At 41.4% G+C, this 18,697-nt stretch overlaps 1 protein-coding gene across 1 annotated transcript in view; it reads right to left on the bottom strand.

Moving 5' to 3' along the window:
- LOC109902413 (ceramide synthase 1) overlaps nt 1-18,697 on the bottom strand; it is a 42,730-nt gene that overhangs the window by 9,409 nt on the left and 14,624 nt on the right. Inside the window, exons 2-4 of the mRNA XM_020498738.2 lie at nt 5,435-5,594; nt 2,511-2,691; nt 1,924-2,085 (exon numbers count right to left, since the gene is read on the bottom strand). Of these exons, the coding sequence (XP_020354327.2) occupies nt 1,924-2,085; nt 2,511-2,691; nt 5,435-5,594 (503 nt within the window). The remainder of the gene's footprint in view (nt 1-1,923; nt 2,086-2,510; nt 2,692-5,434; nt 5,595-18,697) is intronic.

The following is an 18,697-nucleotide window of genomic DNA, read 5'->3' as shown; positions in this document are numbered from 1 at the left end:
TGATTTCATAGTTTTGATGTCTTCACTATTATTCTACAATGTAGAAAATAGTACAAATAAAGAAAAACCCTTGAATAAGTAAGTAGGTGTGTCCAAACTTTTGACTGGTGCTGTTATTACAGTCTAACTGTAATCATGAATATTCAGCATATTATGGCACGAACAGCTCAAAAAAGCAAAGAGAAACAAACTTCTACCAGTTAGACCATGATTAGTCTCCCAGTCCCTGCCGCTGAAAAACATCCCCACAGTATGATCCTGCCACCATGCTTCACTGTATGATCCTGCCACCACGCTTCACTGTATGATCCTGCCACCACGCTTCACTGTATGATCCTACCACCACGCTTCACTGTATGATCCTGCCACCACGCTTCACTGTATGATCCTGCCACCACGCTTCACTGTATGATCCTGCCACCACGCTTCACTGTATGATCCTGCCACCACACTTCACTGTATGATCCTGCCACCACGCTTCACTGTATGATCCTGCCACCACGCTTCACTGTATGATCCTGCCACCACGCTTCACTGTAGGGATGGTGCCAGGTTTTCACAAGACATGACGCTTGGCATTCAGGCCAAAGAGTTCAATCTTGGTTTCATTAGACAATAAAATCTTGTTTATCATGGTCCAAGAGTCTTTAGGTGCCTTTTGGCAAACTCCAAATGGGCTGTCGTGCCTTTTACTGAGGAGTGGCTTCTGTCTGGCCACTCTACCATAAAGGCCTGATTGGTGGAGTGCTGCAGAGATGGTTGTCCTTCTGGAAGGTTCTCCTATCTCCACAGAGGAACTCTGGAGCTCTATCGGGTTCTTGATCACCTCCATGACAAAGGCCCTTCTCCCCCGATTGCTCTGGTTTGCCAGGCCGGCCAGCTCTAGGAAGAGTTTTGGTGGTTCCAAACTTCTTCCATTTAAGAATGATGGAGGCCACTGTGTTCTAGGGGAACTTCAACGAGGCAGAAATGTTTTGGTACTCTTCCCCAGATCTGTGCCTCGACACAATCCTGTCTTACAGCTTTCTACGGACAATCCTTCGAACTCATGGCTTGGTTTTTGCTCTGACATGCACCGTCAACTGTGGGACCTTATATACTGCGTGCATTTCCAAATCATGTCCAATCAATTGAATTGACTCCAGTCAAGTTGTAGAAACATATTAAGGATGATCAATGGAAATAGGATGCACTTGAACTCAATTTCGAGTCTCATAGCAAAGGGTCTAAATACTTATGTAAATAAGGTATTTCTGTTTAACATTTTTATAAATTTGCAAACATTTCTACAAACCTGTGTTCACATTGTCATTATGTGGTATGTATTGTGTGTAGATTGATGAGGAAAAACATTAATTTAATCCATTTTAGAATACGGCTGTAATGTAACAAAATTTCGAAAAAGTCAAGGGGGTCTGAATACCTCCCGAATGCACCGTAAATACGAAAGTATTCACTGTAGTGTTTTTGCAGACTGTATTTACTGTAGTATTTACTGTAGTATACAGTACAATTTAAAGTGAACTTTATAGTATTAATACTGTAGTAAAATAAATCTGTAGTACTGTATATACTGTGGCACAAATTGCAATATGGGGGAGGGGAATGGGCAGGGTATATGAAAATGAAATACTGTATTATTTACTATAGTTAAAAAAGGGTTGTGCTTTTGCAGACTGTAGTGTTTTTTGAGGAAATTACTGTAGTGTTTTTTCCCCCCAGATAATTCTGTAGAATTTACTACAGTATACTACAAGTAATACACATGATCCAGGGATACTACCGTGCGTAGTATACTATTCTACAGTATACTACAGTTTACTATAGAATTCTATACTAAGTACTGTTGTATTCTATGGTAAACTGTAGTATTTTTTCATGCATGCGTGTGTGCTTGTCTGAGTGTGTCTTCTCTCTCCTCACCAGGTGATGCTGAAGCTGACAGAGCCCATGTTGGACAAGATGTCGTGGATGAGGTAGTAGTCCCCTCCCCGGGTCTTGAAGTAGACGTTGAGCTTGGTGAACTCCAGCTGGATGTCATTGATGTCGTGGAGGAACAGCACCAGTAACCCAATGTTGTGGAATCTGAAAAGAGAGAGCAGTGGGGAGCACAACATCGGTACACAAACAATATTAGCCAGGAACACAACTGTACGGATAGCTAGACGATACAATGTGACAGCCAGGGGGTGAGACTTAGTCAATGACACCGACTGACTTTAAAACAAATACAGTCTGAAACAGAGGAACAGTCTAACGGTCATCAAATAACACGGAACAGCAAATAACCTAGAGCCTTTTTACACTATGACAAATCACTGTTCCGATTCCACAAATTGACATAACATAAAAATAAACCTTGACCTACATCTATCATTTACAACTATTGCTACGTGGAAATTTAGCCAGTATTCAATACATTTTATATGACAGGCAGTAAGATTACACAGCATGACATGACGGCAGCGTTTCCCAAACTTGGGGCCACCAGGCAGGGTGTGGTTAGCTACCTGAAAGCGTAGGAGAAGGTGATGAGGGCCAGAGTGACAACGTGGTGCACCACCATGACGGTAGAATCCTTCCTCCAGTCATCCATGTAGACCGTGGCGTAGATGGAGTGTCCGTAGAAACTGCCCTGGATCAGGTAGGCGATGGCGATGTCCGTGGGTACCGTCATGCCACTCTTCCAGTCTGGAAGGGGGAGAAGACATAGAGAGCGAGAGACACTGAGGGTTAGAGGAGAGGCCTGGAGGAACTACATAGGAACCAACACACACATAATGTATAAGCACCAACATGTGCATGTTGACACACACACTCTGACATGAATATGCACACTGGCACAGACAAAAACATGCTCGCTCACACACATATGCACACACACAAACATGCATGCTGGCACAGACAAACACAATTAGCACACTGGCAAACATGTACACATACATATGCACCCACCCACCCATCGACACACACACACACACACACACACACACACACACACACACACACACACACACACACACACACACACACACACACACACACACACACAATCATTGAATCAAAAGTTTGGACACACCTACTACTCATTCAAGGATTCTTCTTAATTTTTTACCATTTCCTACATTGTAGAATAATAGTGAAGACATCAAAACTATGAAATAACACATATGGAATCATGTAGTAACCATGTAGTAACCAAAAAAGTGTTAAACAAATCAAAATATATTTGAGATTTGCGATTCTTCAAACTAGCTACCCTTTCTTTGCCTTGATGACAGCTTTGCATACTCTCAACCAGCTTCATTTTCTTTGACAAGGTAGGGGTGGTATACAGATGATAGCCCTATTTGGTAAAATACCAAGTCCATATTATGGCAAGAACAGCTCAAATAAGTAAAGAGAAATGACAGTCCATCATTACCTTAAGACATGAAGGTCAGTCAATCCGGATAATGTCAAGAACTTTGAAAGTTCCTTCAAGTGCGGTCGCAAAAACCATCAAGCGCTATGATGAAACTGGCTCTCATGAGGACCACCACAGGAAAGGAAGACCCAGAGTTACCTCTGCTGCAGAGGATAAGTTCATTAGAGTTACCAGCCTCAGATTGTAGCCCAAATAAATGCTTCACAGAGTTCAAGTAACAGACACATCTCAACTGTAAGAGACTGTAAATCAGGCCTTCATGGTTGAATTGCTGAAAAGAAACCACTACTAAAGGACACTAATAAGAACAAAATACTTGTTTGGGCCAAGAAACACAAGCAATGGACATTAGACCGATGGAAGTCTGTACTTTGGTCTGATGGTTCCAACTGCGCAGAGTAGGTGAACGGATGATCTCCGCATGTGTGGTTCCCACCGTGAAGCATGGAGGAGGAGGTGTGATGGTGCTTTGCTGCTGACATTGTGATTTATTTAGAATTCAAGGCACACTTAACCAGCATGGCTACCACAGCATTCTGCTGTATTAATGGCACCTGTTTGAACTTGTTATCAGTATAAAAGACACCTGTCCACAACCTCAAACAGTCACACTCCAAACTCCACTATGGCCAAGACCAAAGAGCTGTCAAAGGACACCAGGAAGTGGGAGAACTTGCACAATTGGTGGCTGACTAAATACGTTTTTGCCCCACTGTAGTTTGGGATGAGTTGGACCGTAGAGTGAAGGAAAAGCAGCCAACAAGTGCTCAGCATATGTGGGAACTCCTTCAAGACAGTTGGAAAATCAATCCAGGTGAAGCTGGTTGAGAGAATGCCAGGACTGTACAAAAAGGCAAAGGGTGGCTACTTTGAAGAATCACAAATATAAAATATATTTTGATTTGTTTAACACTTTTTTTGGTTACTACATGATTCCATATGTGTCATTTCATTGTTTTGATGTCTTCACTATTATTCTACAATGTAGAAAGTAGTAAAAATAAAGAAAAACCCTTGAATGAGAACGTGAGTCCAAACTTTTGACTGGTGCTGTATATACAATCTAACTAGTAGAAGTTTACAAGAAGTGTTTGTTTTTGGTTCTGAAGGGGGAAGCTGTTCTGTTTGGTGACTAGGTGACTTCCAGAGTTATACTAGGTGACTTCCCACGTGAGGTGGGAGCTGCAAGGGTGTCAGGTTTTCATGTGAGGACCAGGGGCCATCATCAACATCATCGCTCCCTGAAGGCCTTAAGGGTATTGTAAACGGAAACTTTTTCTCTGAAAGATTGGGGCATCTTTTGACTCCATGAGATGAGGTTACAGGCCGTAATGTTTATTGATCGGAAGTTCCATCATTAAACATTGAAAACATGGTGGCAAGAGATATTAGAGTGCTCCAGGAATAGGAGCCTCTCTCTCTCCCCCTTCCCCTCTCTCTCTTTCTACAAGAGCTAAAGTCTCGCTCTCTCGGAGAACTAAAAGCAGAGCCACATTAGCCTGAGCAGGTTGAATGACTACTCTCAATGTGCGTGACAGCTATTAGAAAAGTGGAGGGCCTTTAAAAGAACAACGGATCGCCTCAATCGAGGAAAGGGAGATAGAAACGAACCCAAGCACCGACTGACACCCGAAAGTCTGATGGAATCGGAAGGAAGGAGTGCCATAAATTATAGATAAAAGAATGAAGGCGGATTGTTCAGGGCAATGGTTAGAGAGTAGAGACACGCCATATGGTCAGTTCAGACACAAAATGCAAATATAAAACACAAATGTGGCTTCTATTTGAATACTTGTAAAAGAAGCATCTGGAGGGTTCTATAGGACAATGCTTTGAAGGTTGCAATGCTTTGGTTACAGTTCCTTAAGCATTAGTTCTTGAGTTTGCTATCGTTAATTAACTGGAGTGGAAGAAGGGAAGTAACTTGGAAGAGTGCAGACCTTCTACCAATACATCAAGTGCACAGCTTTCTTTTTTATTAGCCTGGTTTCATGTACTACGTCTTACCATAGAATGCGGAGGGCGGGTCGTGGAAGAAGGTGTAGTTGGTGAAGAAGAGCAGGTAGGTGCTGTAGGACCAGGACATGGTGTAGAAGACCAGCTTCCACGCGCTCTCTGGCATCTTGGCAGTATCTTTGGGCTGGAGACAACACCGTTGTGCAAACGGCTGCAACACACAATCACAGGACACTTGGCCATTGTTCAAATGTGTGAGTGGGGACACTCCGCTTTCAGATCACACTCAATGGAATGTTATGTATGTATTGGTGTTATGCATTATGTGGACACATTGATAAAGTCAATGGGGCTGTTTTGCAGCCGTGAATCACATGGTGGGTGCAAACACATTATTTAGCAGAAACGTGTCTTCTTGTGCAAATCACCCCATGTCTATTTATGGCTTGTTAAACCAACAGAAAATACAGGAAGTCAGCGAGATACTTCCTGAAGTGATGTGTGTTTGTGTGTGTCGGTCTTGTCTGTGAACTGATAACCTCTTCGACAGAGAAGGGGCCCACTCCCAGAGAGCCACGCCGTAGCTTAACAGTAACCCCTCTCTCCCCCCTTCCTCCTGATAAACCAGACCTTCCACAGGACCAGAGGAACCCTAGCCGCTGGGCTCAAAGATGATCCGTTGGCCGTCGTGCCAGATGAGAAACCAAACCCCCGCTCCTTATCTTTCCCCATGACAGAGGAGCTGTGCCTCTCTAGGCGGCCAGCCGGCCCATGCCGAGCACACCTCCGGCTCCAGTGTAACCAGAGATAAACAAGTGAAAGGGGTCCATTTGCTGATACATCTCAATCACTTGTCACTAGTTAGCAGCAGGCCCAGGAACAGGCCTTGGTCCTCCATCGTGCCAGTGTGCTTAGTGCAGCAAGGAGGGACTAGTTCTCTTTCTATCTTTCTCCATTCCCTCTTTATCCGATGTCCCAGATTTGCAGGGACAGTGACGAGCTGGAAAGAGAGAGACAGAGCGAGCAAGAACGAAAGAGGAAGACCGAGAGAGGTCCTATGTGATCACGCTGCCAGAGCGACACACTGCGTCACGTGACCTATATCCTCGCCCCTGATAGGTCTGCGCAGCATGTGTTTAGTGAGTCATGTATGCCGCAGACAGCAGGATATCCCCTGCGTGCCTCAGACCTCCATATCCCTCCATCCCCATAACATTTATTGAAAGAGTGCATTCACCCACCCTCCTCAAACCCACCAGTCGTCTACTCCAAGGTGAACCTGTCTGCTCCGAGGCTAGTGTGACTGCCACACAATCAGGCCTTATCATCAACCCATGCCACACAGACCAGAGCGAGTCTGGTGCTATTAACACACAGCATAGCTGGTGCACATTTTTTTTAACCTTTATTTAACTAGGCAAGTCAGTTAAGAACAAATTCTTATTTTCAATGACGGCCTAGGAACAGTGGGTTCAGGGGCAGAACGACAGATTTGTACCTTGTCAGCTCAGGGGTTTGAACTTGCAACCTTCCGGTTACTAGTCCAACGTCCTAACCACTAGGCTACCCTGCCGCCCCACATACACTATATATAGAAAAGTATGTGAACGCAAATCCCCGCAGCAATGTTCCAACATCTAGTAGAAAGGCTTCCCAGAAGAGTGGAGGTGGACCAACACCATATTAATGCCCATAATTTTGGAATGAGATGTTTGAAGAGCAGTTTTGGTCATGTAGTGTATTCCATTACAAAGGACACACTTAAACACAAAAAGGTAAGCGTAACTATTAAGCCCACATACCCATTAAACACACTTCCATCTTTGCATTCAACTAATTAATCTGGTTGTTCTATCCATAACAGTTTGATTCTATTATTGTTATTGACAGTTCTGTGTAAGTTCCCACTAGTGGCCAATTTCAAATCTATAAAAAAAACATTTAATTTTTAGTACCTTCTCAGATAAGTAATTATACTTTCTGTAAAATTAAGAGGTTAATGTGCTGATATATGCACATGATAGCTTACTTTGTGGCATTAATTACTATTTCTTACCAATGGAAAATATGAGTTTTTCATGCTAGCAGTCGTGCCTGGGTGTCACAGTCACACAGTAGCATCATAACTTGGTGATCTACAACAAGATTATAGATTTCAGGCATTAACATGCTTACAATTTGAAATGCATTTAGTCTTATTTTATTGTTAAATGAACCTTGCATTGTTATACATACAGTTGAAGTTGGAAGTTTACATACACCTTAGCCAAATACTTTTAAACTCAGTTTTTCACAATTCCTGACATTTAATCAAAGTAAAAATTCCCGGTCTTAGGTAAGTTAGGATCACTACTTTATTTTAAGAATGTGAAATGTCAGAATAATAGTAGAGAGAATTATTTATTTCAGCTTTTATTTCTTTCATCACATTCCCAGTGGGCCAGAAGTTGACATACACTCAATTAGTATTTGGTAGCATTGCCTTTAAATTGTTTAACTTGGGTCAAACGTTTCGAGTAGCCTTCCACAATAAGTTGGGTGAATTTTGGCCCATTCCTCCTGACAGAGCTGGTGTAACTGAGTCAGGTTTGTAGGCCTCCTTGCTCACACACCCTTTTTCAGTTCTGCCCACAAATATTCTATAGGATTAAGGTCAGGGTTTTGTGACGGCCACTCCAATTCCTTGACTTTGTTGTTCTATCTATTTTGTGAAGTGCACCAGTCCCTCCTGCAGCAAAGCACCTCCACAACATGATGCTACCACCCCCGTGCTTCACGGTTGGGATGGTGTTCTTAGGCTTGCAAGCCTCCCCCTTTTTCCTCCAAACATAACTATGGTCATTATGGACAAACAGTTATATTTTTTATTTAATCAGACCAGAGGATATTTCTCCAAAAAGTACAATCTTTGTCCCCATGTGCAGTTGCAAACCGTGGCTTTTTTTATGGTGGTTTTGGAGCAGTGCCTTCTTCCTGGCTGTGCGGCCTTTCAGGTTATGTCGATATAAGACTTCTTTACTTGTGGGTATAGATACTTTTGAACCCGTTTCCTCCAGCATCTTCACAAGGTCCTTTGCTGTTGTTCTGGGATTGATTTGCACTTTTCGGACCAAAGTACGTTCATCTCTAGGAGACAGAACGCGTCTCCTTCCTGAGCGGTATGACGGCTGCGTGGTCCCATGATGTTTATACTTGTTTATACTGTCAAGTAAAGAGGCACTGAGTTTGAAGGTAGGTCTTGAAATACATCCACAGGTACACCTCCAATTGACTCAAATGATGTAAATTAGCCTATCAGAAGCTTCTAAAGCCATGACATCATTTTCTGGAATTTTCCAAGCTGTTTAAAGGCACAGTAAACGTAGTATATGTAAACTTCTGACACACTGGAATTGTGATACAGTGAATTATAAGTGAAATTATCTGTCTGTAAACAATTATTGGAAAAAGTACTTGTGTCATGCACAAAGTAGATGTCCTAACCAACTTGCCAAAACTATAGTTTGTGAACAAGAAATTTGTGGAGTGGTTGAAAAACCAGTTTTAATGACTCCAACCTAAGTGTATGTAAACTTCTGACTTCAACTGTAGATGCCATTTTTGTAAATTCAACATTTTACTCAGGTGGGCTTAAAGAGTACAGCAGCACAAAACACACCACCTCTATACAGAATGTAAATAACAATGAATAAATATTGTTCAATATGATCAATACTAACTTCGCATAATATTGCAGTCCATTTTGCATATTTATACCCCAAACCATTTGTTTCTAAATATTATATGAGTAGACGTTGCTATTCTGTCTTTTCACCATAAATCGCTGCTGTTCCAATTAAGCCCCGCATGCTCCAATTAAGCCCGGTTTGCATTGAAACACATTGTTGATATCAATGAACATAAGTGTGTTTTTTGTCGGAATTTAAATAGATTAAAAACACACAAAAACGACAGTTCTGTATGGAGGAATGGTTTCAAATCCCTTGCTGTGTTCTCCCACCTCATCATTATAGGAGACGACTCCTGTTATCTGTTATCTTCCCAAAGGGAGGGTGCACAAAGTACTAAATACAGGGCTGCCGATAATTGTGACACCCATGTTTTTGAATAAAATCATTATTTCTTGATGATATTTATTTGACCATTTGAAAGGTTAGAGTATAGGTTAGAGTATCATTTAGGTTAGAAATGTGTAAACTTAGATTTTGGTGAGCTTAATAGGTACACTTAACCTACATAGCCTGTACATTCCCGAGAAACATTATACACGCACACTCCATGCACACAAGAGACAATACACACCATAATCACAGCATACATACACATGATACAAAACAAACCATAAACGAGAAAACAGACAAACAGAATACACTTGTGGGAGATATGCTGAGTATCTCTCTCTTCCTCTCGCTCTCTGTGGTGTGTGTGTGGGTGTGTTGTGCTGAGTAGGCAACAACAGCTCTCAACCTGAGAGAGGATATTACCTGTTCTCAGAGGAGGCATTGACCTAATTGCCTTTAGGTGTGAGATTAAGGGTGGATTTACATTTGTAAAATATGTGTATGTAGTTCGATTCACAAATGTGTGGTATTTTTTGCACAGTTGGGCATGAGGGCTATAACATGGGTCTCAATTGGGCCCTTTACCAATTTTGGTAATGAGAACAGCCAATCCCAAAATGTTCCAAATGAAGCCTAGCACAGAAAACAATTGCTGAGGACATCTCAGAAGAATCCTACTGACATTTTTCAGTCTCACCTTCCACAGAGGTGTCACATTTACCCAAAGATTTTCCTTGTTATCTAGCCGCTTAATGAACAAACTAGACCTTGACTTGCTGTTGAGCGATAGGACATATGTTGTCGAGTTAGCTAGCTAGCTAGCCGTGTAAGTCACGCACAAAATATAGCCAGCCTTGTTGAGCTATCTAGCTAATGTTGGTGAGATAGCTAGCTTGTTTTGCATTGGAGCTAACGTTAGCAAAATGGTTTGCTTGTTGAACAAGCTTGCGTTAGTAGTAAAGGAAACACTTGTGTTTGGAAGTTGATTTTGTCGTTCTTTGAGGATAAATTAATCAATAGCTAATTATACGGCCCTCGCTGTATTTATCGGTTGTTGGCCTACTCGGTCCAAGTTTCAAGCCTTGTTTGTGTGGCCGATGTGAAATGGCTAGCTAGTTAGCGGTGGTGCGCGCTAATATCGTTTCGATCGGTGACATCACTCGCTCTGAGACCTAGAAGTAGTTGTTCCCCTTGCTCTGCAAGGGCTGTTGCTTTTGTGGCGCAATGGGTAACGATGCTTCGTGAGTGACTGTGGTTGATGTGTGCAGAGGGTCCCTGGTTCGAGCCCAGGTTGGGGTGAGGAGAGGGACGGAAGCTATACTGTTACATTGATGCTGTTGACCCGGATCACTGGTTGCTGCGGAAAAGGAAGAGGTCAAAAGGGGGGTGAGTGTGGCCAATGTGAAATGGCTAGCTAGTTAGCGGTGGTGCGCGCTAATATCGTTTCGATCGGTGACGTCACTCGCTCTTGAGACCTAGAAGTAGTTGTTCCCCTTGCTCTGCAAGGGCCGTGGCTTTTGTGGAGCGATGGGTAACGATGCTTCGTGAGTGACTGGTTGATGTGTGCAGAGGGTCCCTGGTTGGGGTGAGGAGAGGGACTGTGTTAAATGCTGCCATTTTGGTTGTAGAATATGGACGAATTGATCAGGATTCACTTGAGAAATGATTTGCAATTCACATGCAGTAATACAGTATTTTGGGAATTTATTCTTTAACTCTTTTTTGAGTAGAACCTATTTAAGGACTTTTAAATTTTTGGGGTGGAATTGATTAAAAAAAAATTTTGATAGTGGTAGTTTCGTTAAAAAAAATTAAACAAAACTAAAATTAGAAACTTGACTCAAAATTGGGCTGCCTGTGTAAACACAGCCATACCTGATTTTGTAGCCCACTTGGGTTTGTCCATGTCTGGCCCAAAAGGTGAACCTATCTAGGTTCCAGCTAAGATGGCCATTTAGATGATAAAGACTTAAATGTTGCACTAGATCAGTAGCCTAAATACTTAAAAAATATTTAATTTTCAAAGCTACCTATGAAAAGGCCTGGATCAAACTTAAAAAGACAGGAGACGTTTGATCTGCAGATGGACTCAGACATGGATGAAGAAGAGTCAGGACCTGACAGTGGTAACACAGCGACAGCAGCACTACCCAAGGGGGCTGATTTCATTATGAATACTATCCAGCGTGTTGAGGTGATGGAGAAAAAGTTACTCAACACAGATTTCCCGAAAAGTATTTATTGTAGTATTTTGTTCAGAACAAATTCTTATTTACAATAATGGCCTACTCCGGCCAAATCCAGACAACGCTGGGCTAATTGTGCACCACCCTACGGGACTCCCAATCACAGCCAGATGTGATACAGCCTGGATTTGAACCAGGTACTGTAATGATGCCTCTTGCACTGAGATGCATTTCCTTAGACCGGTGCACCACAAAGTTTCCCTCATGGGGCCTGTGGAACAGCCCTTCATTAACCCATATGGGCCCCACATGGAAATGTTGGCTCTGTAAATTGATAAAGAGCTACGACAGGTAGACATCTATCGACAGATATATGTAGTATACCCAAGTCCATTGAGGTTTGTCTGTTAGAAGAGCACAAATGGTACATGTCGCTGAGGTTATTGTCCCAGTTTCATTCATTTCAATACAATATCGATGTGAGTGATTCATTTGCGTGCACTTCTGATTTCCATAGAACAAGCTAATCAATTCCAGTCTTGAGTGACCGCTTGGTAAATATTGGTGCATGTACACTTTAGAGGGTACTAATTTAGCAAAATAAAAGTTAATCTGAACACAAGAGTGACTATGTGTGTGTACGTAGTAAATTTTATGTACTGGTCTTCAAAATATCACAACTTATTTTGGCATATTGATTATGAATTTGGACATTTAAAATGGGTGTTTTGACACTTGGCCATAAATCAAATTGCCATGACAATTATTTTGTATTTATTTTTAAGGAATATAAAATTGACCTTTTAACATTATTTTTCTTTGGAATTCTACCTTATCAGTAAAAAACTATTGAATAAGCCCCAAAACGTGCTATAATTTACAGATTTTTATGATAATGATGAAATCGTGAATATACGTTTGTCCTGGCTACTAATCATTTGCTCCTCTGGAGAGAAGTCGGTCCACTCAGTGTCACTGATACCGCTGAGACTTCATCTTTGGATCATTTCAATTCATCACTGTCATTTTGTAATGTCCTTGTTTCATGGGAAATGTTTCCTTCCATACATTTTCAATTGAAGGGCATTCAAGAGGTAGCCTAACTTTAGTTTCTCACACTGAAATGAGTCTGCGTATTGAGGGCCCAGTAGTAGGGCCAACTACTAGGCCTACATTTTTACTTGTTTGTGGAGGATAGAACTTTGTATTGTCAACTGACCGCCCTGAACCCCCAGCTCTGAGTCATTCTTCTCCATCTTGTCAAAGATTTATCCAGGGGATGGACAGTGCTCATCTATACAGTAACATAACAGCTTTATTTATGATCATGTTTTATGTTAACAATATTGGCAATTGTTTACAGCCAGCTTGTGATCTGTGGTCATACGACCTAGCATTAAAGGGCTGCCCTACAAAACAAAAATACAAAAATACAAGCATTTTCTGATAGCTGTTGATGTCCTCTGCTGATGTAGTTCTTTTCAGGTAAAAAAAAGTATCTTGTCTTTCCCACTGGCTCAGTCACAGTAATAGATGAGGGCTGTACCGCCACTGGCAGGAAGCGCTCATGTCATGAGCCCAGTTCAAAAGATAACCATGGAGTGACAGAGAGAGAGTAGGGATGTTAACGGTTAACTATTTTCTGCAGAAAATACATTTCACTGTCATGCTTATCAGTCTATAGGTAAATTTGGATAATTTTGTGGGATTAAATTGGTGTCAGAATTTAACAAATCTCATCAGTCATAAAATAGGAACTGTGTCTTGGTTGACCGGAATTCATATTTTGCCGAAAATAGTCTTTTATTTATTTTTATTTTTTATTAACAACAAATCAACACAGGAAGTACATGTGTGGACACAAGTATATATAAATTATATAAAATGGACAATTGGGCTAGGGGGTACAAAATCACATTACACAAGGACCTTAAGGGACATACACTTATAATGCTAACAGCTTTTTTGTTAGTAGAGTATTTAATTGTCTTAAAATACAGTTCAATTAATTTTTGTAAGGTAGGAAAATGTGTTTTTTTAATTGTAAATGTACATTTGTGAATATGAAATTTGGCCAAAAGAATAATAATTAATTACATAAAAATATTTCTATCATAGGTAAAGAATCCAAGCAGTACATCTCTCCACAATAGTGTAAGATCTTCATAAATGTGTTCAATTATAAATCTACTGATGTCTTGCCACAGATTCCTTACATGAATACAATGCCAAAAAAGATGCAACACTGTTTCTGGGTGGTCATTACAAAAGGAGCAATTTCAGTTGATGTTTTCCTTAAACTTCTTCATATAGTGGTCGGCGGGATGATATTTATGAATAATTTTAAAGGAAACTTCCTTAATTTTGTTAACAAGTAGATGTGTGTGGCAACATCCAAACTTTTTTCCAACAGATATTATCAATAAATCCATTCCAATAAGGCATGACATAAGGTACAACATCCTGCTGAAACAAGGTTCGTATCGCTCTGTTGTTGAACGGACCAAAAAAAAACAAATATTTCCTACTGATGAGTCAACAGGGTCAACAGAAGGTAGGCTCTGAGGGTCAGGTCTTGACACGTTACTGAATAATAAAGCAACACCTGAGGGAATGGCATCTAAAACAATTGCAAAATCTTTAGGTGTTACAGGGACCTTGTAAAGTGATAAGAATTCCTTATAACTGAGTAAAAGACCCTCTGCATTTACCAGTTGGTTCACCAATAGGATATTATTTCAGAACCAATATTCTAAAAACAAGTATTTTTATACAATATATCCCGATTATTCCATATATAATATCTGTGTGGAGAAAAATTATGCTTATAAATTAAGGACCATGACAAGCAGAACGTTTCACTGGAACTTTGTCAATATTATAATTGCAAACCAACATGAAGTTAAGGCCACCAAAAGTAAAGAAGACATGATGAGGAATAAAATTCCACATAGAAGTGGGTCTTCTTAGGAATTGTTTTATCCAATTGATCTTAAAAGTATTATTTAAGGTAGTAAAGTCCAGAAAATTCAGCCCACCATTCCCATTACAACAGTTTTCCTAATGTAATGGGTACGGTTTCTCCACAGAAAGTTGGAAAGCATCTGGTCTATCTCCTTATTTTACTGTCAAGATATAAAAGATAGAGCACCATATGTTAGTCTAGAGATACCTCCAGCCCTGGTTATTAGGACTGTTCCTTTAAAGATAAGTCCCTCTGTAGCCATTGATTTAGCTTCTTCTGGGTTTTTTTAATAAGAGGGTTCAAATTTAGTAAGCCTCTAGACTTCTGATCCTTTGTAATGGTTATGCCTGAATATGTAAGTTCTTCTTTTACTGGAATATCATAATATGAAGGTGTCACACAATCTTTAACAGCCATGAGTTCACATTTATTAATGTTAAGATAGACCAGATACTTTGGAAAAAGACTGTATCACATTGATCGATATGGGAATTTGGTTAGCATCTTTCAGAAAAAGTGTAGTATCGTCAGCCAGCTGGCTTATAATAATTTCTTTACCAGATTTGGAAATAGCTTGAACAGGACTATTATTTAAAGAATTTGTAAGAAGTTGGGTGATTAATAAAAACAGGTACGGAGAGATAGTACAACCTTGCCTAATTCCTCTTTTTAACTCAAATCTAGGTGAGGTGCCATATTTCAATTTGATAGAGCTGTTACCATTTTTTTAGAGTCTTAATATCCTTACAGAAAAAATCCCCAAAGCCAAGTCTCTCAAGGGAGTGGAAGAGGAACTGATGCTCTACTGTGTCAAATGCTTTATAAAAATCTATAAATAATATGAAGCTATCCTCGGATATTAGGTCTGAGTAGTCAAGAATGTCTAATACTAACTAGTCTGACATGGTTAGAAATATGTCTGTTCCTCATAAAGCAAGACTGTGTTTCATCAATGATTGCATCCAGGACATCTTTAATTATTTTTGCAAGTAGTAAGGCTATTATCTTACAGTCATTATAAGAAGACAAACTGGACGGCAGTTATCGATGAGCAGCACTTATTTTTTAGGCTTGCCGAAAATAGTCATGTACAGTGAGATTATAGAGCGAGCCACGACCAAAATAGAGTGTAGATTTGTTGCTAGGCAACACAGACTGTAGGGAGCAGCACTGGGAGAGAGAGAAACAGCATGAAGCACTTAATAGCTGCTAGGCTTGCCACCCAAAAAGTTTCACAGCACTTCTCTCCTGTTCTACTGGTTTTCATATGAACTTTCTTTCATTGTCTAGAAGCCAAAGGCACAATCCTAGTCATACTAACAACCCATTCTAGTTGCATATTTACGTCGGGAGTGTGCCAGAGCGCAGAATAACTAATGAATTTATGAACGCTCAACACCCGTTGAATATGGCCGGTATCAGCAAACGTCGGCAAAAAAGCGTAATTAAATTGTTGCCAATGTAACAGTTACGCTCTGGATAACATGAAAACAGCCTAAGAAGCTCTGCTAGGTTGAGTGAGGTGTTCTGTCATTTGTGTCTGGAATTGGGATGATGGCCCTCAACCAATCATGCTATTTTGTTAGTTTTTTCACAATTTTGTTTGTTTTTTCGCCTGGTTCGTAACTTGATTTGTACATAATGTTGCTGCTACCTTCTCCTATGACCGATAGGAGCTTTTAAACATCAGAACTGGGATTGCTCACCTCAAACTGGACGAAGAGTTTTTCTTCAATGAGTCGGATGCGAGGGATACACTGTTGACACCCGACCAGGCCTCGATCCCAGTGAGTCGCTGGAGGAGAAAACTTAGATTTCGAGGCAAAAGATCAGGGTTCTTTGTGAGGACCAGGCGACGAGTGGCTAATCTGCCCTTGCCCTTGCTCTCCATTCTGCTAGCTAACGTTCAAACACTAGAAAATAAATGGGATGAGCTGAAAGCACTGATATCCTACCAACGGGACATTGAAAACTGTAATATTTTATGCTTCACTGAGTCGTGGATGAACGACGACCCTAAGAACATAGAGCTGGTGGGTTGTACACTCTATCGGCAAGACAGAACAGCAGCCTCTGGTAAAACACAGGGCGGGGGCCTATGCATTTATGTAAACAGTTGGTGCACGATATCTACGGAAGTCTCAAAGTTTTGCTCGCCTGAGGTGGAGTATCTTATGATAAGCTGCAGACTGTTACGGAGTCTAGTTGATAGGTAATCGACAAGTCGGACTTTGCGTGTAGGGATTTGTACAATGCTTGAACAAGGCTATTGAACTTGACATTGGTGTCTGTCTTTATTCCTTCATCCAACATATCATACTGAAACACAGAACTCACTATTTACCCAGAGAGTTTACTGTTTTTTCGTAGCTGTCTATATACCACCACTGAGCGAGGTTGGAACTAAATCCGCACTGAATGAGCTGTATTCCGCCATAAACTGTAAAATGTTCATCCAGAGGCAGTGTTCCTAGTGGCCGTGACTTTAATGCAAGGAAACTTAAACAGTTTTACCAAATTTCTATCAACATGTTAAATGTACAACCAGAGGTAAAAAAAAAAAATCTAGACCACCTCTACTCCACACACAGAGAAGTGTACAAAGCTCTCCCTCGCCCTCCATTTGGCAAATCTGACCATATCTCTATCCTTCTGATTCCTGCTTAGAAGCTAGAATTAAAGCAGGAAGCACCATTGACTCAGTCTATAAAAAAGTGGTCAGATGAAGCAGATCCTAATCTACAGGACTGTTTTGCTAGCACAGACTGGAATATATTCCGGGATTCTTCCAATTGCATTGAGGACTACACCACATCAGTTACTGGCTTGATCAATAAGTGCATTGAGGATGTCGTCCCCACAGTGACTGTATGTACATACCCCAACCAGAAGCCATGGATTACAGGCAACATTCGCACTGAGCTAAAAAGGGTAAAGCTGCTGCTTTCAAGGAGCAGGAAGCTTATAATAAATCCCGCTATGCCATCCGACGAACCATCAAACAGGCAAAGTGTCAATACAGGACTAAGATCCAATCGTACTACACCGGCTCCGACGCTCGTCGGATGTGGCAGGACTTGCAAACTATTACAGAAGCACAGCCGAGAGCTGCCCAGTGACACGAGCCTACCAGACGAGCTAAATAACTAATATGCTTGCTTCGAGGCAAGAAACACTGAAACATGCATTAGAGCATCAACTGTACTGGATGACTGTGTGATCACGCTCTCCCGCAGCCGATGTGCGTAAGACCTTTAAACAGGTCAACATTCACAAGGCCGCTGGGCCAGATGGGACGTGTACTCTGAGCATGCGCTGACCAACTGGCAAGTGTCTTCAATTCACTTTCAACCTCTCCCTGTCTGAGTCTGTAATACCAACATATTTCAAGCAGACCACCATAATCCCTGTGCCCAAGGACACTAAGGTAACCGGCCTAAATGACTACTGACCAGTAGCACTCATGTCTGTAGGCATGAAATGCTTTGAAAGGCTGGTCATGACTCACATCAATACCATTATCCCAGAAACCCTAGACCCACTCCAATTTGCATACCACACCAACAGATCCACAGATGATGCAATCTCTATTGCATTCCACACTAACCTTTCCCACCTGGACAAAAGGAACACCAATGTGAGAATGCTATTCATTGACTACAGCTCAGTGTTCAACACCATAGTGCCCTCAAACTCATTACAAAGCTAAGGATCCTGGGACTAAAGAGCTCCCTCTGCAACTGGATCCTAGACTTCCTGCCGGGCTGGCCCCAGGTGGTAAGGGTAGATAACAACACATCCGCCACACTGATCCTCAACATGGGGGCCCCTCAGGGGTGCATGCTCAGTCCCCTCCGTGCAGTCATGTTCACTCATGACTGCACGGCCAGGCACAACTCCAACACCATCATTAAGTTTGCTGATGACACACAGTGTCACCCCTGAGGGGCCCTGAGAGAACAACGTTAGTGAAGATACCGGGTCCCCCGGGTCTTCCAAATGGACAATGACCCCAAACATACTTCCAAAGTTGTAGCAAAATGGCTTAAGGACAACAAAGTCAAGGTATTGGAGTGGCCATCACAAAGCCTTGACCTCAATC

This window comes from Oncorhynchus kisutch, linkage group LG13 (assembly GCF_002021735.2).
Source record: "Oncorhynchus kisutch isolate 150728-3 linkage group LG13, Okis_V2, whole genome shotgun sequence".
NCBI classification, from domain to species: domain Eukaryota; kingdom Metazoa; phylum Chordata; class Actinopteri; order Salmoniformes; family Salmonidae; genus Oncorhynchus; species Oncorhynchus kisutch.
Note: the sequence above shows the minus strand (reverse complement) of the source record. Positions and strands in the feature narration are given on the sequence as shown.